At 39.1% G+C, this 23,278-nt stretch overlaps 3 protein-coding genes across 3 annotated transcripts; all 3 read right to left on the minus strand.

Moving 5' to 3' along the window:
• Nucleotides 1-9,691: 9,691 nt before the first annotated feature.
• Nucleotides 9,692-12,679, minus strand: LOC147335333 (GTPase IMAP family member 7-like). The gene is made up of 2 exons (XM_086287484.1): nucleotides 12,589-12,679; nucleotides 9,692-11,873 (listed from the first exon to the last, which is right to left on the minus strand). The coding sequence occupies exons 1-2, from the start codon at nucleotides 12,593-12,595 to the stop codon at nucleotides 10,927-10,929; spliced, it is 954 nt and encodes a 317-aa protein (XP_086143610.1). The 5' UTR covers nucleotides 12,596-12,679; the 3' UTR covers nucleotides 9,692-10,926.
• A 4,441-nt stretch (nucleotides 12,680-17,120) lies between these two features.
• LOC147335334 (GTPase IMAP family member 7-like) lies at nucleotides 17,121-20,097 on the minus strand. The gene is made up of 2 exons (XM_086287485.1): nucleotides 19,987-20,097; nucleotides 17,121-18,825 (listed from the first exon to the last, which is right to left on the minus strand). Exons 1-2 carry the CDS (start codon nucleotides 19,991-19,993, stop codon nucleotides 17,510-17,512), a joined length of 1,323 nt encoding a protein of 440 aa, XP_086143611.1. The 5' UTR covers nucleotides 19,994-20,097; the 3' UTR covers nucleotides 17,121-17,509.
• A 515-nt stretch (nucleotides 20,098-20,612) lies between these two features.
• LOC147335335 (GTPase IMAP family member 7-like) lies at nucleotides 20,613-22,977 on the minus strand. Its single transcript, XM_086287486.1, has 2 exons — nucleotides 22,890-22,977; nucleotides 20,613-22,458 (listed from the first exon to the last, which is right to left on the minus strand). The coding sequence occupies exons 1-2, from the start codon at nucleotides 22,894-22,896 to the stop codon at nucleotides 21,512-21,514; spliced, it is 954 nt and encodes a 317-aa protein (XP_086143612.1). The 5' UTR covers nucleotides 22,897-22,977; the 3' UTR covers nucleotides 20,613-21,511.
• Between the last annotated feature and the right edge of the window lie 301 nt (nucleotides 22,978-23,278).

Here is a 23,278-nt window from a genome sequence, read left to right on the forward strand (position 1 = left end):
CCAAGTCTTACAATCAGAAACCAAACCTGTGGTCTGAATATGAGCTAGAAGCTAAATTTTGGTGAAACTACTAATCATGGCCTCAAAAGAGTGAAATTGGGGGGTTTTTACATTTACAAGACTAACATGTAATTTTGAAGAAAAATATTTTATATTTCTATGGTTAACGTAATTAAATCATGTACAATCTGCATGAAATTCAACAACTTAAAAATTGCTACATTTATTCTTGTTGAGATGACGTGATACAATCTAGTGAGAGTCGTTGGTTACTAGAGATGGCACGATACCACTTTTTTATGTCCGATACCGATACCGATATCATAAATTTGGATATCTGCCGATACCGATATGAATCCGATATAGTGTTTTTTAATCAACAAAACTGTTTTTTAAATATCTTGCTGCATTTTGTATAAGTTCATACTCAAGTTTAAAACAACAACTACACTAAAGCTATTCTGTTATACCTGTATCCAAAAAAAATATTTCATAGTTCAGCAATACTGATCAATCTAATAAACTTAAACCTACACCATCCTCCCTATTCTGGTATTTTAAAGAGTACTTAGCATATATATTAAGCAACCTAACTAATAGGGTTCCAACTCCCAGCAACAACAAAAATAAATAAATAAAAAATAGGGAACCACCCCCCACCCTCCACCTCATGATGCTTAATCGACGTAATCAACCTTAATTTGATGCAGTGTGAAAAAAAAATGCACAGAAATCAATTATTTTTCAAGAAATATTAAATAGATTCAACATCTTTCTTCAACAAAATTGCAGACTGCACAGATGGTACCTTCCCAAAGGAAAATGTACTATAGCTTACTAGGGTGTATATATTAGACTTAATAGTTACTATATACAGTAATGGACTTCTATTCATTTTGCATCAAATTAAAACTTTGGCTGTCAGATAATTATTTATTAAAAGCTAGACATTTTAAATGAGAATAAGAAAGAAAAGTATGTCTTTGTGCCCCCTTTTCCCTGTTAATGCCCTATCGGCCCCCCTGGCTAAACTTTGCTAGATCCGCCCCTGCACAGTTACCAGCCGTCAGCTACGTAGAAAAAGATCCTTGAGTAGAAAGTAATATTAAATACATTCTAACAACAGCTTATAGAGCTTAAACGTGCTGCTGTTGTTCAGCCGCTGGTTTCCTCTTTCTGGTGCAAAGTGGGCCAAAAGCAAACAAGACAGACGTACTCCCGACAGAAAAGCCGATCAGCTGATCGTTAAGCAGTTTCATGATTGAAGTAACAGCAAGAAGAGGCAGTCGTTTGTTAAGCTTAACGCAGGAATGCTTTACAAACATTCAGAGATGGACTTACACACTCGCTTTACTTCTCTCGGGGATAACTTTGTCGGAGATGAAATGCGGGGTTGCTAGCGAAGCTCCACATGCTATCCAGACTGCTCCGACGTGCTAACGTTCTGAGGTGAGTTAGGCGTGTTGCAAGTTTTGTGAGGTGCTTTCGTGATATTTAATGGATCGGATTACATTTTTTATTTTTCTCCGATATCCGATCCAGTAATTTAGGTCAGTATCGGACCGATACCGATACGTAATATCGGATCGGTCCATCTCTATTGGTTACCTGCCTTGCTAAATTCACAAGATCACACAAGATTGCAAACCGCAGGAAAATCACTGGAGTTATAAGAGGACGAAAAGCTTAAACACACCATGTATATGCTATTGCTATTTATTGTGGCTTAACCTATCAAGGACAAAAACATTAAGAAAATTCAGTATCAAACCTTGTAGCTGTCATAGTACTTTATGTCTGGAGTGACAGCTCGATGGGTGTTAGCACTGTTGCCACAAAAGCAAGAAGCTCCTGCAAATCCATCAACTGGTCAGGATCTTTCTGTGTGGAGTTTGCAAGTTCGCACTGTGTGCCTCTCTGGGTACACACAATATGTGGGGTTAGGTTAATGATTCTAAATTACCCATAGATGTAAATGTGAGAGTGAAATGTTGTCTGTAAATAGACTGGCAACCTGTCCAGGGTGTGCGCCACCTCTCGCCCGATGACAGCTTGAATAGATTCCTGCTGCCCCGCGACACCTATAAGGACAAACGTTAAAGGATGGATGGAGTGATGTTCTAAATCCATTAAATTATGTTAACCAGACTCTGAGTTTGTTGAACACTCGAAAAAACAACAACAACTCTTTAAACGAACCTAAAATAATCATGGAAAGGATTTGCATGGGTTGGATCACTCAATGAAATCAAATAAATTTTTGATTTGGCCTCTCCAAATATGGCATTAGCCACCGCTTTTGCCACTTCCAGTTTTTCCTAATAGGGCATTCCTGCTCGTGTTTGTTTGTTGCTGGAAGAGAAAAATGAATAAATCTGATTAACTCACCATCTGCTTCCCGACATCTCTGATAATGACCTACTGAGCAGAACTGAATAGTACAAATTAATTACTGATTTTTGTACTGGACTAAGTTTTCTTTTTTCTTCGGGGTGGGGAGTAGTTGCTTAGTGAAGTGTGTTAGTATTGTAAATATATACATATGCAAATACAAAAGATTGAAGTATTAAGCACCCAACATGGTACTTCTACACAGAAACAGTAAGAAATTGCCACATCAACCACTAATCTTATCCTACAATCATTATATGAAGATATGTCTGTGTATGTACCTGTTAAGAAATAGAGAGATATTTTTAATGTGTATGTGCTCATTAGTTTGTTTTATGTACTTTAATCATGAAGGCTTGTAGAGCGAGGCCACTTTTGACTCACAAACTAAGTGCTCAGCCAGACTGAAAAACAGGAGGTTTTAGTGCACAGGCATATTAATAGATAAGACACAGAAAAGAGGAACTTTGCCATATAAGCAATGTTTGAAACTGTGTGTGACGTGTGTGGCGTCTGAAGTACAGAAATAACACCATATAAGACACATGTTGAGTACACCATTGTTTTTCTTGTGACATTACCAATACGTTTGATGTGTCACATGGCCCTCTTCCTATAGAAAAAACAAAAGTTGTATCCAAGATGGCCGACTTCTAAATGGCCACCATGGTCACCACCCATCTTGAGGAGTTTGCCCCCTCACACATATTAATGTCCATATCCATATAAATGGCCCACCCTGTGTGTGTGTGTGTGTGTGTGTGTATATATATATATATATATATATATATGAAACAACAAAAAAACCCAGACACAACAACAAGAAATAAACAATCAAAGTGATAAGCATTTTCAATTTTAAGCTGTTGAATAAGTAGTTCAGAATTAAGCTTAATTTTCATGTAGTTATTATCTGATTATTAATAAAACTTAAAAGATTCTAATTTCTGGTTTATAAGTAAAAGTCCAAAGAGAGTTGTTTTTTCTTGTTCTATTTCGCTTTGAATTACACACAAAGGCATATACTGCTTACCTAGTTTCATTGTGCTTATCATTAGTCTGTATACATATGAAAAACTCTTCCTCAGAAAGTGAAAGAAAATATCACTGAATTAACCACAGAACAATGTGTTGAATCTTTTAGCTAATCATTCATCAGTCCTTGTAATTATGCTACAAACGACCTTAATGCAGTACTACATTGCAAGCCATGTGTTACCAAACAAGTCTTGATAAGGCAAGGCAAGTTTATTTATATAGCACAATTCAACAACAATGTGATTCAAAGTGCTTTACAGAGCCATTAAAAACAAAAACAAATAAAAAACATGATTTAAAATTGATAAAAAAAAACAGTAGATAAAATCAGAACAGTAGATAAAATCAGTAGTTAAAATTTAAGTTTTGAAATTTAAGCTTAAAAGTGTGGATTTGTTGTTTTATTCAAATGCAGTTTCATTCAAATGCTGATAACCACAAATATTGCTTGTATTAATAAGATTAATTAGGGTTGAAACACCAGTATCAATAAACACTTTTCTTCATAGGGAAATAGCATTGAAATAAATTCAATTATTAGCATTTGATTAATAAAATGACTCATACTTTTGAGTAATGTCTTCCATACTGAGACAAATAGAAATCTGACAAAAATATAGTGTGGTTTACGATGTGTCTCTGCAGTGAGTCGTTTGCTTTTGTTCTTGTACTGCCACTTGCCTCATGTTTTGATTCTTCAACCTGTTGTCAGAATTTAGTAATCTTCAATACAAAAATACCTTATATTTACCTTATATATATTACATAGCTCACAATTACCTCATAATCAGCATCACACATTTGTTTTATCCTTTATTTCACATAGTTAATTATAGTACAATAGTTTTAGAAGTAGACGCCATTACACATTTTAGAGCGCGAAGGCCCCTCTAGGAAGAATTTGAGGAGGCTTGTCTTGCTAGTGTGGGCCTCACAAGTTATATCGTTGTGAGTCTGGTTCTCTTAGAGAAAAACAAAATTGTAAATCTCTGGATCTAGAGCTCTTTCCTTTCCTCCTCCTTTTCTCTTCCTTTCTTTCTCCCTATCTCTCTATGCAGGACTGACTGGAAAAAGGAGGTGGTTGCCATGGTGATAGGTGAGGTGGCATCTACTAGAGTTGGATGTCTCGAGACCATTTTTACGTGGTCTTGGTCTCGTCTTGGTCTTGACGGACTTTTGTCTTGGTCTTGTCTTGGTCTCGCTGTGTCTGATGTTTTGTTTTTATTTTGTTTTATTTTGCGAGTTGGTTATTAGACGCTGCTCCAGCCAGCCAGAGAATCCCCCACCGCCCCGCCCTCTCCTCCCTGTGCTGCAAGCAGCAGGCGCACCTCGCAAACGGAGGGCGCCCCAGCAAATGGGCGATAGAAAACCGATCGGTGCCTGTACCATTCCCAATATGCGCTGGCTGATGTCGGGCAGCATGAGTACGAGCAATTATTTATTTATTTTTTTGCCGATACCCGTGATGCCGCCCCCCACCACGATGCCACCCCGGGCAACCGCCCGTGTCACCCGTATCAAAAACCGCTACTGACTGAATGACCTGCTGGTTTTGGTCCATAAAACTACTCATCTAAGATTACCACAAAGAAAAAGATCTCTCAGCAGCATTTTAGGCACTATTGCCCCTGTCAAGTCAGTGAGCTGGGATGTTTTACTCTAAACATGAACTACTGTTACAGCAACAGACATGGACTACTGGTGCCCCACACAACAACTCAATGTCCAGTATGTGAAGGAGCCACACACATGCCTTCTTCTCTCATTAACTGAGATAAACTGCTGGCATATTTGTTTTACATCTATACTGTCCAGTCTCTCCTGGTGGACATGGCAACACGTTATTCATGGTTACATACAATTTTAGACTGATGTGGGCCAAAGCCTGGCACATACTTGCCAACCTTGAGACCTCAGAATTAGGGAGACATTCAAAAGGGCTGTTGGGGGGTGGGTATATATATATACATACAAAACATTTGAATTTTACAGTGTTTACTTGATAAAATAAGTTAAATGTCACTGTTATTATTGTCCGGCCGGAAACAGGCCGGGGGTGTCCAAATTCAGAGGCTGCGTCCACCTTCGCGACCTAAGTGGGCCGGGTCGTCTGAAAGCCGGGTAGACCGAAAATGAGCGACTGTGAAATTGAAACGGTCTAGCCTTCAGAATTACGTCACCTCTGCCGTCTGTTCCTTGCTGTCTAAAATATAACTGAACGCTGGTGTAGATTCTCGACCATCTCACACTTCTGTTTAATCAGTTTTCTGTTTAACGTTTATTCAGCTGTGTGAAAACCTCGGAGGAACCCTCCCGAGGGATTAATAAAGTTTTATTTAATCTAATCTAATCTAATCTAAGATAAAAACTTTAATCTCAGCCAAACCAATTTACTCACGAACAAATAGAACACTGAAAAAGGCAAAACAACATATTTAAGTTATTTGAAGTTTACACAGCTACATTCTCGCCTGAAAATATGTTAAAAGTTTATTTTGCGACCCAGAAAGAGAAATAAGAGTAATATTAAAACTAAGTAGCTGCAGTAGTAGCCATTGTTGGAAACTGGAATTGCAATCTGGGATATGGTTTTACAATTTTGTTGTCAGGATGTGTTAGGATGCCTGGGTCGTTGACCCAGGGTATTTGAGTTTATTATATTATTTATACTTTTTAGTCTTTGGTTTCTTTGAGTTCTGTCTTATGGTTTATGTCTCTGTCTTCTTTAGTTGTTCTGTCTCCCCTATCACCTGTATCCCCTTGTCTAGTTCGCGTCTCTGTGTATCCTTAGTTCCTATATCCCCGTGTTCAGTCAGTGTTTGTGTCTGCCCTGGTCCCACGTCTCTGTTCCCTCTGTAGTGCCTGCATGTGAGTCTGTGTTATGTGTTTCCTGTTTTACTTTGAAGGTCTCTGTCTTATCTCAGTGTGTTCATTTTACGCTTCCTTTTGTCTCGTCAGTTCTGATTTGCCCCAGCTGTGTTTCCCTCCTGCTATTCATTCCCTGATTGCTCCTTCTGTGTATTTAAGCCCTGTGTTTCTCTGTGTCCGTGTTGCGATCTACCGTTTATTTTGCTGTGTGTTTTGTCAATCTGCCGGTGTTAGTTTATTTTTGACCTTTTTCCCAGTTATGTTATGTTTGAGTTCAGCATTAAAGCTGTTTTGGTTTAAGTTCTGTCTCTGGAGTCTGCACCTTGGGTCCTATTCCTGTCTGCACACAGCCACACCTAACAGAAGATCGCGACCAGAACATGGACCCTGCAGACTCTTTTTTCCTCGGAGTACAACACTGAGATGGAGCGGATGGTGAGCCTGCTTGACCGCATTGCCCAGTCCCCTGATTTAAGGACCATGGCAGTGGGGCTGAGTGCGGTGGAGGCCATCATTCGCTTTAACCCCCGGCTTAGCCAGTTTGCTAAGGACACTAAGTTGGACGACACCATTACTGCCTGGAGAGAGCAAGTCAAGGCTGGTGAGCTTGCTCTCTCTCTCTCTACATCTTCCCCACCGTTACTCCAGGACAACACACACTCTCCTTCTGCCTCAACATTGCCACGGACTTCCTCTCCCTCCCCACACCAGCTGGGTTCTCGTTCACCTGCCTTTTTCCTGGCAGCTATGTGGTCAGAGGATGAGGAGGAGGTCTCTTTTTCTCCACCGGTTCCTGTTTCCTCATCCCGAAGGAAACGGAGTTCTGGCCGTCGCCACAACAGAACTGTTGAGCATTCTGACTCTGGACACTCTGACATCACTCCCACTTCATCTGTTCTGCAAACTGGTTCTGCTGGAGGGTCCGAGGGGCCCGTTCAGCCACCTGTTTCCGCTGGAGGGTCCGAGGGGCCCGTTCAGCCACCTGTTTCCGCTGGAGGGTCCGAGGGGCCCGTTCAGCTACCTGTCTCCGCTGGAGGGTCCGAGGAACCGCTTCAGCCGTCTCTTCCTGCTGGAGGATCCGAGGGGCCGCTTCAGCCGTCTCTTCCTGCTGGAGGATCCGAGGGGCCCGTTCAGCCACCTGTCTCGGCTGGAGGGTCCGAGGGGCCCGTTCAGCCTCTTGCCTCGTCAGCTGGGGGTCCGGGAGGACCCAGCCAGCACGTCCCAGTGTCTGCTGATGGTTCTGGCGAGGCCGTTCAGCCACCACCGGCTCCACCACCTGGTCCGGCCCCCGAGTCTGCAGCTCCGCCTGGTCCGGCCCCCGAGTCTGCAGCTCCGCCTGGTCCGGCCTCCGAGTGTTCAGCTCCGCCTGGTCCGGCCTCCGAGTGTTCAGCTCCGCCTGGTCCGGCCTCCGAGTGTTCAGCTCCGCCTGGTCCGGCCTCCGAGTGTTCAGCTCCGCCTGGTCCGGCCTCCGAGTGTTCAGCTTCGCCTGGTCCGGCCTCCGAGTGTTCAGCTTCGTCTGCTCCTGAGGTCTCCATGCTGTCTGGTCCTGCTCGTCCTGCTCGTCCTTCTCGTCCTGCTCGTCCTTCTCGTCCTGCTCGTCCTTCTCGTCCTGCTCGTCCTGCACAGCCTGCACGTCCTGTCCGGCCGATGACTGGACGTCGTTGCCGTCATGGACGGCCCCCTGACCTGCTCCGCCGCCGGTGCCTCCCGCCCGGTCGGCCTCCTGACCTACTCCATTGCCGCCGGTGTCTCCTGCCTGCCCGGCCCCCTGAACTGTTTTCTGGGCTCTTGGGCCGTCAGCCTCTGGGCCGCCCCCCTGAACTGCCCGGGTTTGGACTGTTGTGCTGTCAGCCTCCGGGTCGGCCCCCTGAACTTTTTGTGAACTGTTTTTCCTGGCCGCCTGCGCCTGTCGTGAGCCTGTTTTTTGTTCTGTTGCTTTCCGGGCTCCATTGTTTGTTCTTTTTTTTGTTTCTGGCTCCTTGTTTGGTTTTGTTTCGAGCCGTCCATCCTGTTTCCCCCGCCGCCCGCCCTGGTTGGGTTGTTTTTGGGGTTTTTTTTGTTTTGGTTTGGGCTGTCTGGAAGCCAGCCCTTAAGGGGGGGGAGGGTACTGTTAGATGCCTGGGTCGTTGACCCAGGGTATTTGAGTTTATTATATCATTTATACTTTTTAGTCTTTGGTTTCTTTGAGTTCTGTCTTATGGTTTATGTCTCTGTCTTTAGTTGCTCTGTCTCCCCTATCACCTGTATCCCCTTGTCTAGTTCGCGTCTCTGTGTATCCTTAGTTCCTATATCCCCGTGTTCAGTCAGTGTTTGTGTCTGCCCTGGTCCCACGTCTCTGTTCCCTCTGTAGTGCCTGCATGTGAGTCTGTGTTATGTGTTTCCTGTTTTACTTTGAAGGTCTCTGTCTTATCTCAGTGTGTTCATTTTACGCTTCCTTTTGTCTCGTCAGTTCTGATTTGCCCCAGCTGTGTTTCCCTCCTGCTATTCATTCCCTGATTGCTCCTTCTGTGTATTTAAGCCCTGTGTTTCTCTGTGTCCGTGTCGCGATCTACCGTTTATTTTGCTGTGTGTTTTGTCAATCCGCCCGTGTTAGTTTATTTTTGACCTTTTCCCCAGTTATGTTATGTTTGAGTTCAGCATTAAAGCTGTTTTGGTTTAAGTTCTGTTTCCGGAGTCTGCACCTTGGGTCCTATTCCTGTCTGCGCACAGCCACACCTAACAGGATGTTTTAGTGCTACTATCATCTAGTTCTGATTCTGGTTCTGTCTTGGTTACTGTTGTAGTCCTGTTTTAATTCCGGATCAGTTCTGGGTTTGGTTGAATTGGGGTTTAGTCCCTGTGTCTTGATACATCCCCGACTTTGTTCTGCCTTGCTGCTTAATTAAAAAAACTAGTTTAAGGTGTCCTGCACATGTGATATTTATTTTTTCCCTATATGAAGTTGTTCGTCTTTTTTTTTTTTTTTTTTTTTTTTGAACAAAACTCAAAACAGAGCCTATTAATCTTTCAGTCATTTCAACCCTCACTTAATTTCCTTTCAGTGCTCAGCTCTCACACAGTGGCTCAGCTATGCTCCAATCCCTCCATATTGTGGCCAATCACATGCGAGGATATAGGATAATATCATTATGTGAAAAACAGAGGGTGAGAGACGCGACAGTCAAGTGGAGCGTGCGTCTGTCCTCTGGTCTTGGTCTTGTCTTGGTCTCAGTTTGGGTGGTCTTGACTACAAGGCTAGCATCTACACACAAGAAGTGGCCAGAGAATGGCAGGAGAAACATGAGCCGAAGTACTGGATCTCAGTGAAATAAGGAGAACTTCCCTCCAACTTTTGCCCAATCACCTTAGTGTCATGTTTATTACATATAATAAAAAGCATTTATTTCCTGGGTGTGGTGCTCTTTGTCCATCTTGATCTAAGAGGTAGCAAAAAGACACGGCAGCCTTTTTTTTTAACTTGAACCTTTGACTGCTTGAATAAAGAAAAGAGAAAGTTATTTCTTGAGTTCATCTTCTCTCATAAAAGAACCTGACAATGTCTAACTTGTTTCGTTGTTTTGAATAAGTGAAACTTTGATAGGAGTCTGGCAACATGAGCAACACTTAAAAGCATTAACACTGATGTTATAATAAAGTTTATTTAAGATCAAATCTTTTTTTTTAAAGAATAGAACAACTTAAAGTGGTCTGTCCACTCATCCCAGCAGTTTCCATTACTGTTCTGATTTGAAAATGGCTGTGGCAGTTCTAATTGAACTTGTTAAACTTCATCAGCAGGTTCAGCTGAAGTGAAGTCAGTGGAAGCCAATTTAAGTAAAAATGAAAGTTACTGTTTAAATTGGCACTGCCTCTTAAACATGTTTGGCTGAACCTGCTGAGGAGGTTCAACAAGTTTTGCTGAATTATTTAATCAAAATGAAAGTAACTGAAAGTAAAAGTTATTTACTGCTCATCATTAACATGAAGTCATCCAGCCAAAAGATGAATATTGTCAAGTGAAGACACTTGGTTACATGTGAAAAAATTAGGTGTTTTATAATTGAACATCATTTGTAACAAAGAAAACATCACAAAACAAAAGCAAAAGTTATTTGAAAGTTATAGATCTATTAATATTATATCCAGAGATTTTTGTTTTTACCTGGAGTAATTGACACAGTCATGAGTAAAGTTTGAAATATCAACTACAACATAAAGGCTTTTAATAGCATATGGACAGGTAAAAACTCACATGCTTACATATATTAATTTATATATATTAATTAATATATATATTCATTTATATGTTAACACTAAGTCTTCAACAAAAACTCTTAAGAAACTTTGTGCTGTGCAAATACAGAAATTGAATCACGATGAACAAAAAGATTCCAAAACTTCCCATTCTATAAATTTAATAATGACGCTCTGATGGCAACTTGTAAAGGTGAATGTGAGTAGTTGTGCCCAGTTATCTAGCAATATATGCTGATCCTGTACATCTGTGGATTTTAAAGGTACTTTATTGAGAGCTTAACAGAGGATGGAAAAAATCAGAGATTTAATTTCTAACCCTTTTATACATTCAAAAAATGTGGTTTAATGCTATAGTTTGTATGTAAGCTCTATCACCTGTTTCAAACCTTGATGCTATTCAGCTGCTGGCTCTGCAGACCCAGCAGGAATTGTGTCAGATGCTGTTGCTGCGTCTGCCATCATTCCTTTTGCTGCAGCTACTCCTGCTGCTGTTCCTAATACTACTCCTACTGCTAAACCTAGACTTCTTTCTGCTTTCATTAATTTTATCGCTCCACCAAAGAATGCACCCAGTAGAGCTCCTGTTGTTACTCCTGCAGCTTTTGACAACAGATTTTTAAACACAGATTGTTTTGCCTTTGTTGCAGTTTCCTCTTCTGTTAAGTCTGGAGATGACTGTTTGATGCGACCTTCCTCTTGTTGAATATCTCTCTTCACTTCTTGCAGCATGTCGTTGGTGAAGTAGCCTCCTTTGTTTGCCTCAATAATCTTGTCAATGGTTTTGAGTAATTCTGCCACCTGGTACTGGTTGTTCCTGTATTCATCTCCCTGGTTGTTCTTCCAGTATTTGTTATCAATGACGTGGCAGCGGCCCCGGCATTTCTTGATCAGATCGCCCAGAGCTTCACTTTCATTCACAAACTCTTCGATCTTCATTCCCTCAGGAAGCTGGTCACCATGAGTAAAGATTATTGTAGTAAATCTAAGCGCTTCATCTGAGAAATATTGATTCATTTTGTCTATCACACCCTTTTCTTGCTCTGTGTATTTATCCACTTTAAGCACAATGAGAAACACATGAGGACCAGGAGCACATTCTGTGATACACCTCAATATTTCAGACTTCATCTCCTCCTCAGATCTGTTTGTGTCAAAAAATCCAGGAGTGTCAATAAAGAGCACTATTCTTCCACTGACTGACATGAACTTTGCCTGACATTTCTGTGTTCCAGATTTGGCAGTATGATTTACTTCAAACACAGGCTCTCCACACAGGGTGTTGGCAATACTGCTCTTTCCAGCTCCAGTTTTTCCCAGGACCACAATCCTTCTTGCTGACTCTATAAAACAGTAATGATTCAGTGTCAGTTATTTATCTATTGCTCTGTCTAAAAAGGTGCAAGAAATAGTATAGAAGCAGTAAAATATCACTTAAACCTTAATGACACTACAATTAAAAAATGAATGTCCAGTCTGCTTTTTTTAAGTGTAAGTAAAATAGTAAAATCGCATATTCTTTACAAATCAGTCAGCTTTGGCTTACAAGTAAATATGGAAAAGAAAGAGTTTAATTCCACAGACCATTGTGCAGTTTAGACCTGGTTGTTCAGCTAGATCCTGATTTAAGATAAGATAAGATAACCTTTATTAGTCCCATAGGTGGGAAATTTGTTTGTCACAGCAGAAAGTGGACAGTGCAAAGTTATATAGCAAAAATTAGAGAACACTGGAATACAATAAGAATAAGATACTGTACACAACTGTACAGAATAGAATAAAATTAAATAAAATACTATATGCAATAGAATGTAATAAAATAATATATACAAAAGGATAAATAGAATTTAGATGCAATAGAAGCAACAAACTTATCCTGTTTATAAAGCTGCTGTAAAAAATATTTTTTAATTACTATTTTTACATACTATACTATTAACATAATATTTTTTACTTTAAAACATTTAATCTTGACAATGAAAACAAACATTTTTATTCTTGGATGGAGTTAAGTGTCCTGTGCTGACTATTAATACAGAATAAATGATAATAACTTACCGTCCATCTTTTTGAAAGAAAACAAAACCAGGGCAGAGACACACGATTACTCACAACCCAAAGACTTTGTGACTGCACCTTTCGTTTTGTTCTGCACCTGTTTGGCTTGTACCTTGGCAGTGCTTATTGCATTGTGGGGATTATTAAGACTGTCCAATAGCATGTGAGCCAGCAACAGAACACATCTAAATATAAAAGACCATGACATTTTTATTGTTTTAGTACATTTCACACAGTTAAGTAGGGAGGCTGCTGCTGTTGATGACAATGAGCTGCAGCTGGCAAGGATTATAATATTTTTTGAATTTATAATTATAATTTCATTCAGAAAAAAATTACAATTTACGTCGGCAGTAATGACACCATGTTACGTCAATCAGAGGTCACTGAAATTTATATTAGATTTGCCAAAATCTAATAAACCCCCCACAAACTGGATCAGGGCCAGGGACATCTTTAGCTGCATGTTCTTAAATTTCCATCTGCAAAATCAGAAGCCCATGTAGTCCAAAAAAACTACATGGACTTCATGGATGATTGGAAACTTTCTAAAGGACCTCTGGTCTTGTTAGGAGAGAAGGCATCCAGGTGTCTTCAAGATGTAAAGACCTGGATGACCTCTAATTTTCTGCTTTTGAATTCAGATAAAGCAGAGGTTATTAACTGCACACACTGTGAAACTGCTGCTACAGAAGCCACAAAATGTTGAAAAGACCCCAATACCAGAAAGTAAAGAGATGGAAGAAAGTTTGTTGTTGGGGTTTCCAGGTCATGTCTGATTTCATTAAGCAAGTACGATAGCTTGGCCATTTTATTGATCACATCTTTGTCATATTAGCAACTCCAAAACACCACATTGCTGATTTTGCAGATGATTTGTACCTGCTGCTTAGAGCTGTCAAAATCTCACATTCAGACTTACATGTGGCCAAAACAATTCACAACAGTTTTATTACTATCAGATTAAAGAATATATACATTTATTAAATTCATATGTAATTAAAATAAAGTGTAGAAAGGAGGAGAGAACCTCTAACCACATAACTACACAAAAACTGTACAAAAGTACAATTGTAGTCATAATGTGTGTTACCATCAAGAGAAAGAGAGGCTGCATGCCATGAGTTACATGGATCTTTGTCATTCGCTGTGTGCGTCATGGAGACTGCACAGAGAAAGGGAAACTACACATATGCGGTTTCTATATCACATCACACTGACAGTTCACAGCAGACCAAAATGAGCCTCAGAGCACTTCAGAAATATCCCAGTGATCCTGATGGCAAGACATCCAGTTTTTCATTCAGTTTTTTCAATTAATCAGAAGTTAATTAAATCATTAAACTCTACTGAGAGCCAATGTGTAGAATATAAAACAGTAGTTCTGTGAGTTTGCTTGCCAGAACATATTAATAGTCTGGCCAGCATTTTGTACTGCTTGGAGGCATAAAAGAGATTTGTCCAAGCTGGCAAACAGGGCATTACAATAATCTAAACCCAATGACACCAATGCATGAATACGTTTTTGCAGTTCAGCTGAGGATATTTTGGAATTTAGAAATGTTCCTTAAATAAATTTAACAGGAATGAAACGAAGATTTTACATGTGCGTCGAAGCCCAGAGAAGAATAAAATATTACACCAAGATTTCAAATGGTGGACTTATCAGTTGAACAAAAAGGAGGGCATGAATGATTTTAGGATGTAATTAAAAGAAGGAGCTGTAACCATGGTCTCATTCTTGTTGGTTTTTAAAACAAGCTCATTGCTACAAAGCTAAGCAGTAACCTAAGTTAAGCAGTGGACGAGGGTAAAAAGATGAAAAAAAAAACAGTTGTACAAGAAGTACAGTTAGAGCAGGTCATCATGTTAACCCTTGCCCAATATTTTGTTTATTTAATAAATGGTAATAAGGCTGAAAACCAAGAAGCCACATATAATATCAAAACTTTAAAAAAAAGGTTTTAAGCAGATGCTTTTATAACTATGCCCCAGTGTTGAACAGCACAGTAAAGCTTCTGTGCTTTTAAAAATAGAACAATTCAGTGTTTGAATAAGGGAGTGGTAAAATGTTTCGGTTTCCAATGCTAGTTAAACAAGTTTCAAACAAAGAAGGTATTTTTAATTAAGTTCAGTTTGAAAAATGGAAGAGTGATGCATTCATTCCCTCTTGACAGGTTACTGGCACATGTACACGTAATTCCATTAATGCATAGCTGCAGTTATTAAACGATGACACAGTGTTTAGAGTTGTTCGCACTAAAGTAAAAAGCACCATCACTTCATGCGGAAACCCTCTTGGCGCCAGCTGCGGTCTCAAGGCTGGAGCCGAACAAAAACACCCTGATAACCACTGTGTTTAGTCTGTTTCTTCCCATTCCATGCAAGGCCACCTGGGTCGGCTGGAAGACTGTTTACTTAGCCTAGCAGGGCGAAGGACACTGTCTCAGCTGAACTCTGGACACGCACACACATACATATACACTGATATGCACACACTCATCCCCCCTTCCTTTCCAAATGCCTCCGATGCTTGTTCCCTCTTGGGAACACGGTGGGTCTGAGCCCGCGCTGGAATGGTAGCGTTGGGCAGGGTGGCTGCTGTGTTTGCTTCGGATTACTCCTCACCCCCCACCCGACCCTGTGGCTTGTCACGTGTTCCATAATGTTGTGCTGTGGACATTTATGTGCTTTTTTTGTGCAGAAGAGTTCTGTTGTTTCCTGTTCTCATGCTGTCCTCCCAGGAGCCCAGCATGAGTAGAGGTCTCTTTTTTTCCTCTTGTACTTTCCCATTGTAGTGTATATTTCAGTGTCTTTTTTCTGTAACGCTACCGATCTCCGACCTGTATCCCCATGTGATGTCTGTGTTGTGTATGTAAGGGTGGGGGGTGGGGGGTGTCCTATTTCACTGCAGGGCAACCTGCACGTGGCGAATAAAGCCTTGATTGATTGATTGATTAAATTCCAATGTCTTGTAATAACTGTAGCATATTTAATATGCATATACAAATACATAGAATTCGAAATAATTCAATCAAAATCAGCCACATATGGTCTGAATATGAGCCAGAAGCTACATTTTAATAGGGACATGCTGTCTCATGCATAACAAACACAAGCACAAGTTAAACACAAAGATACAAATGTTGTTTATCCATTTCACACCATTTCTGTTAAAATATGGCTATTTTAGACAAACATTTTAAAAATGATCTGAAATTTAAAAAAAATAAAAAATAAAAAATTACATGTTTTACCAGCCACCTATTATGAATCCTGATTCTTCAAAAACAAAAACCATTTTCATGTTTTCTCCAATAAATTGTCAGAAAACTCATAAAACATCCAGTGGAACATGGTTTTCATCGTTACTCTGTGTCACAGATATGACAGTTATATGGTTTTGTGACTGAAAATCTTATATATATTGCATGATTTTTATGCTCAAAAGTAGTTATAGAAGAAATAGTATGATTAGATCACCATGTAGCATTAGAACTCCTGCTCACAGCTTCAAGAATATGAAACATAACACAGTCAAAATGACAAGACACTCTGGGCCACAGTGGGAAGGTGACAGTTGAATGTTAATACCACGTTTTTTGGGTGGAGTAACTTGTTTCTGGGTAAGGTCAAACTATTTGGCATCTGTACAAATACAAAATGAAACAGCCACAACGCTGAGTTTCAGGTGTGGTCAAATACCAATAGTCACAAGTTATTTATTGGTGGCTGTAGCTCAGAAGGTAGATCTGCTAATCCTCCACTAATCTGAAAGTTGTTGCTTCGATGTTTGGCTGCTGCAGTCTGCATATTGAAGTATCGTCAGGAGAGATACTGAACCCCGTTGTGAATGTTACATAGAAAAGCACACTGGCATTGAAAGAAAGTAAGTGGGAATGAGGAAAACTGTATAACATGTTCTGAGTATAAGAAATGTTTCCTGTACCAATCTATTTACCACCGCCACGGTTTACACGGTCACTTAATAGTGAGGTGATTGGGTTCTCCTCAAGTTTAAAATGGTCAGCTCATGCATTCACACTATTGGAGCCAATAGAAGAAAAGTCTTATGTGCACTGCAGGTCTCAATTTAAACGACAATACAGTCTGTCTGTCTAACAGAATGGAATGGAAAGAAATTTTATGTATTATCTTAAATTACTTATTTTTTACTTTATAGTAAATACTCAATAGCAAAATGTACTTAATATGTTATATTTTGATGGATTTTATGCACCCATCAACAACAGCTGTGTTTTAGTGAGTAATAGTAAAAAGCAATTTAATACATGTGAAATAAAATTTTGTCATTGTCATAAGCAAACAATCCCAAGACAAACATATTACTTGGTGTTGTACTTAGAGCTGTTTGGCAAAGAGGTTTAAGGGTAAACTTTACAGGCAGACTTGTGTATTTACGAATACACGGACAATACCTTTTGATAACAGGATGGGTGTTTGGTTGGAATTGTTATCAATGAATCATAAAATATACAAATGAAAAAAAAAACCTGAGTCACATAATTAAAAAGTTGTTTTATTGATGCACAGTACATGTAAATGATTATGTAAAGGTCCTCTGAAGCTGCTGGTACCTCTGCATATAAAAGCTTTAAAACATCACAAACCTGAGAAGATCAAACAATTTCATAATCAAGTTGCAATTGCCAGGAACACATGTTTATATTTTAGCATACATGTTTTAATATATGACCACTACATTGTATTTACTCAACACATTCAGGAACTTGCAAAACAGAATAAAATCTTTATGCTTTCCATAAAGATTCCAAATGGGCCAAATTATTAAACTATTTTAATACAATGGTTTACCCACACAGATTAATGACAATATTTTTATGTAAGCTTTATATGTATAATGATTAGGCTGTTTTATTATATGGCTGTGGATCTGTGTTTATTCAAATGGATTCCATGGATTGTATATTATCTCATACAAAGCATGAAGTCTATTCCAAATGGCCTCAAACCCCCCCACAACTTCCTTTTCAAAAGGTTCTGGGACTGGAATGGGGACTGATTCAGATGGAACAGGAACAGATGGAACAGATGGAACAGGAACAGATGGACCAGATGGAACAGGGACAGATGGAACAGACGGAACAGGAACAGATTGAACGGGAACAGATGGAACAGATGGAACAGGAACAGATGGAACAGGAACAGACGGACCAGATGGAACAGGAACAGATGGAACAGGAACAGATGGAACAGGAACAGATGGAACAGATGGAACAGGGACAGATGGAACAGGAACAGACGGACCAGATGGAACAGATGGAACAGGGACAGATGGAACAGGAACAGACGGACCAGATGGAACAGGAACAGGTGGAACAGGAACAGATGGAACAGGAACAGGTGGAACAGATCCCTTTCCAAACTTTGATTTGATCAACAAAGCTGAGACAATTGCAAATAATCCTGTGATGACAGCAAAACCCACAAAATATTTAAGCCATGATTTTTGTGCATTTTCCATGTGTCTCTTAATGATGTTAACTTTAGCCTGCTTTCTAATCTCTTCCTGTGACAGATTTTCTGATGACTTTCTAACCCGATTTTCTTCTTTTTGTATTTCTGTCTCCAGTGTTTGGAGCTTTTCATTAGTGTAGTATCCTCCATTGTTTTCTGTCACTATATCTTCTATGCTATTGAGCAGCTCTGCCACCTGGAACTTGTTGCTTCTATATTCATCTTCCTGGTTGTTCTTCCAGTATTTATTGTCAATGACGTGGCACCGACTCCCACATTTCCTCACCAGATCACTCAGAGCTTCACTTTCATTAACAAAATCCTTGATCTTCATTCCTTCAGGGAGCTGGTCACCATGAGTAAAAACCACTGCAGCGTATTTAAGAACATCTTCAGAGAAATGTTCACATAATTGTGCGATGACAGCCTTTTCGTGCTCTGTGAATTTCTCTGCTTTGAGCACAATGAGAAAAGCATGAGGACCTGGAGCACACTCTGTAATACAGCTCAACATCTCATGCTCCAACTTCTCAGACCTGCTTGGGTCAAAGAAACCAGGAGTGTCGATTAAAGTTAGGCTTCTTCCATCAACAGTCTTGGTCTCGCTCTGAGACAAACATGCGTTTGAGTCATTAAAATGATTAATCTTCAATCTGGTCTCGCCAAATATGGTATTAGCCAGACTGCTTTTCCCAGTTCCAGTTTTTCCCAGCAGGACAATTCTCCTTGTCTTTGTCACTGGAAGAAAAAATGAATAGATGAAAAAATCCGATTAACTCATTACATCTGATTTTCATCTCTGATCAATTTTCAAATTTCAGATCAAAAATGTATCAACCCAGTATCACAGCAAAACGTGTAATAGACACGCCGGACCACCGTGTCTATTTCACACCATGCCTCTCCAAAACGTGAAATGGAGATGTATGAAAAATTTTTCGCGACCAGCAGGGGGCGATGATATATTAAGCTAAGAAGTCCGTAATGAACAAAAAACCATAATTGCATAAGTACATTCAAGTGTCCTTAACAGTCACAAACTATTAAGCTTAATATGTATATACATGTAAATATGTTAATTAATTTTGTTTAACACTTTCCCACAATTATTTTCATGTTGGCTTGAAATAAAAAAGCTCCCTCTGGTGTTACTGCAACTTCTGCATGCTTGTCTTTATCACGCTTTGGAGAGTCAAAGTGTTAAACAGACATGGGGGATATAGGTGTCTGTATGTACCCTATCTCCTTAAAGGATAGGGTACATACAAAAATTACATGCAAAATTTTGCATGAACAATGTCACATATATGTTTTGACAAAACAGATTAGTTATAAATCCCAACTCTTTCTGGACTCGCTTTACCAACAAACATTCTTATCAGTTAATAAATTAAAAGGGGTGATTTGTATTGTTTCTTTGTTTGTTTTTTGCTTTAAATTACACACAAAGAAATGTGATTCAAACCTAGTATCATTCTGGTTGATTTGAAGGAAAATATCACTGACATCTACAGCATAAGAGTGTCTGAAATCTTTTAGCTAATCATTCATCAGTGTCATTTATTGGTCCTTGTGATTACGCTGCATATAGAGACTTCAACCAAACAGATGCAAGTACAAAGTAAATTTAAAGCATGTTTGAGATTTTAAAAGAAATCTTACTGCAGTACTACACTGCAAGCCATGTGTCAGCAAACAAGCCTTGATACCCAGAAATCTTGCTTGTATTTATAAGATTGATAAAGCTTAGAGCAGCAATACTGTTAAACATTTTTCATAGCAAAATAGTTCTTGAGATTAACTCAGTTAATTAAAAATATAGGTCACAGTTTAGGATTTTGATTACTAGAGTGACAAACACTCATACGTTGGAGTAATGTCTATTTAATAGTTACTTACCCTCCATGCTCTCCAGAAAATAGAAATCTGTCAAAAATGTAGTCTGGTTCCCGACGTGTCTCTGCAGTGAGTCGTTTGCTTTTGTTCTCGTACTGCGGACTTACCTTATGCTTCGCTTCTGCTACCTGTCTAACTTGTTCTCTGGGTTTTAGCCAGAATAAGTGAACAAAACACTGCGCACAGTGTACGTTTACATATAATAATCCACAGTGCTGCAACACAGAGATAAAGATAATAAATAACTACATGACCCAAAAACATGATACAAGAAGAAAGAAAAAGTTAAGCTGTATTTCATTGACCTTACAGATTTTTAAAAAAATATTTTTATTTCTATTCTTCAGAAAAGTGGAATTTATTTCTGCTTGAATATATGAATACTTCTTATATTGGCCTTTAAATCCTTACCTTACACTACTAACTCCATAGATTCTTTGTTCTGTGAACTACATATAACTTATTCAAAGTTTGGATTTATGTTAACAAAATACAAACGTCTGCATTTTCTTTTGATTTATTTAGTCTCATTTGTTGCTGCATTTGTCAGTCAGTAACTTTTATACAGTCTGGAAACATGAGCAACACTTAAAAACATTAAAACTGACATTACAATAAAGTTTGTCGAAGATCAAATCTGTCAGTGGTCTGTCCACTCATCCCAGCAGCTTCCATTACTGTTCTGGTTTAAAAATGTGGTAGATTTGGCTGATCCTGTTAAACTTCATCAGCTGGTTCAACTCAAGTAAAGTCAGCGGAAGCCAAATTAAGTAAAAATGAAAGTCGCTGTTTAAGATGTCACTGCCTCTTAAACATGTTTGGCTAAACCTGCTGAGGAGGTTTAACAAGTTCAGCTGAATTAACATGAGGCTAGTAAATGAAAATTGTCAAGAAGTTGAAGAAACTTGGTTACATGTGAAACAATTAGCTGCTTTATTAGTGAAGACTTGTAGCAAAGAAAACATCGAAAAAAGAAGCAACAATATTTGAAAGTTATAGATCTGTTATTGTAATACCCAGAGATTTTGTTTAAGCTGGAGTAATGGACATATTCATGGGTAAATTCTGAAATATAAACTGCAACATAAAGGGTTTTATAGCATATGACGAGGGGGAAAAATCACATTCTTACATATCATTAAGCATAAGCTACTTCATTTATATGTTAACAGTAAGTATTCAACAAAAACTCTTAAGTAAGACATTTTGTATAATGCAAATACAGAAATCCAATCATGATGAACAAAAGGATTCCAAAATGTCTCATTCTATAATTTTAACAATGACTCTATGATGGCAACTTATAAAGGTGAATGTGAGTAGCTGTGCCCAGTATATGCTGATTCTGTACATCTGTGGATTGTAAAGGTACTTTTTTGAAAGCTTAACAGATGTTTTAGATATTTAATTTATAACCTGTTTTTACATTAAAAAAAATAAACAAAGTGTGTTTTAGTGTTGTAGTCTCCTTTCTTTGCTTCATCACCGTGCACCAGTTTCATGTCTGTGAAACGTGGTACTCCTGGTTTTATTTGGCTGCTGGCTCTGCAGATACAGCAGGAACTGTGCTAGATGATGTTGGTGCATTGTTTTTAGCTACTTTCGCTGCAGCTGCTATTCCCAATGCTACTCCTACTCCTACTCCTACTAAACCTACAGTGCTGTCTTCTTTCCCTAATTGTATCGTCCCACCCAGGAATGCACCTAACAGATCCCCTGTTGTAACTCTTGCAGCTTTTGACAACAGATTTTTAAACACAGATTGTTTCGCCTTTGTTGCAGTTTCCTCTTCTTTACTATCTGGAGATGACTGTTTGATGCGACCTTCCTCTTGTTGTATATCTCTCTTCACTTCTTGCAGCATCTCATTGGTGAAGTAGCCTCCTTTGTTTGCCTCAATAATCTTGTCAATGGTTTTGAGTAATTCTGCCACCTGATACTGGTTGGTCCTGTATTCATCTCCCTGGTTGTTCTTCCAGTATTTGTTATCAATGACGTGGCAGCGGCCGCCACACTTCTTGATCAGATCGCTCAGAGCTTCACTTTCATTAACAAACTCTTCGATCTTCATTCCCTCAGGAAGCTGGTCACCATGAGTAAAGATTATTGTAGTAAATCTAAATGCTTCATCTGAGAAATATTGGTTCATTTTGTCTACCACACCCTTTTCATGATCTGTGTATTTCTCCACTTTAAGCACAATGAGAAAAACATGAGGACCAGGAGCACATTCTGTGATACACCTTGTTATTTCAGACTTCATCTCCTCCTCAGACCTGTCTGTGTCAAAAAATCCAGGAGTGTCAATAAATAATATGGTTCTTCCACCGATATTCATATACTCTGACTGACATTCACTTGTTCCAGATTTGGGGGTATGATTTACTTTAAACACAGGCTCTCCACACAGGGTGTTGGCAATACTGCTCTTTCCAGCTCCAGTTTTTCCCAGGAGCACAATCCTTCTTTTTGACCCTATAAAACAGTAATGATTCAGTGTCAGTTATTTATCTATTACTTTGTCAAAAGCAGTGCAAGAAATAAACAGTAAATTGAAGTGGAGGTAAAACTGCATGATGTGTACAAGCCAGTCAGTACTGGCTTACAAGTAAATATGGAAGAGTAGAAAAATGTAATTTCTCTGATTGTTGATCAAAGTTTAGACTTAGCTGTTCAGATGGTGGATACAACTAAATCATTTTGAATTATTAACTCTATCAAGCATACACTCAGTGTATTACAGTCTTGAATATATTATATAACATTTACATAACTACTTTAGGTATTCAGTGGAGTAGATCATGTTGACTGAGAAAAACAATCACTTTCAGAGAACTTTCTTCCTTTGTGATCCCACATTTCTGTTAATCATTAATACAGAATACATGATAATAATTGCGACTTACCGTCCATGTTTTTGAAAGCGAAATCAGCGCAGAAACACACGATTACTCAGATCCTGTGGACGTTGTGACTGCGCCGTTCGGTTGTTTCTGTACCTGTTGGACTTGTTTCTCAGCAGCAAACTAAAGTGATGAGCTTACCTCATAGTGTGTTTCTCTTTTTTTCCCACACCTGGCAACAGCATGAGAAAACTATTGTGCATATTTAAATGTTATTTATTTAAATAAATTAATAACAAAAACACAATTTTTCTTTTCATTTTTATATAAAAATCTTGGCGAGCATATTGTTATAACCCAAAGTTAAATATGTCTGTAGTAAATATGACATAAGCAAAAGAGAGTTTATACGTTTCATACTGTTCTAGAATACTATAATGAAAAGTTTTACT

The sequence above is a fragment of the Aulonocara sp. 'chitande type north' Nkhata Bay genome, linkage group LG3 (genome assembly GCF_057382095.1).
Source record: "Aulonocara sp. 'chitande type north' Nkhata Bay isolate Kocher_YH1m ecotype deep benthic linkage group LG3, A_spYH_male_GT1.1, whole genome shotgun sequence".
In the NCBI taxonomy this organism is placed as follows: domain Eukaryota; kingdom Metazoa; phylum Chordata; class Actinopteri; order Cichliformes; family Cichlidae; genus Aulonocara; species Aulonocara sp. 'chitande type north' Nkhata Bay.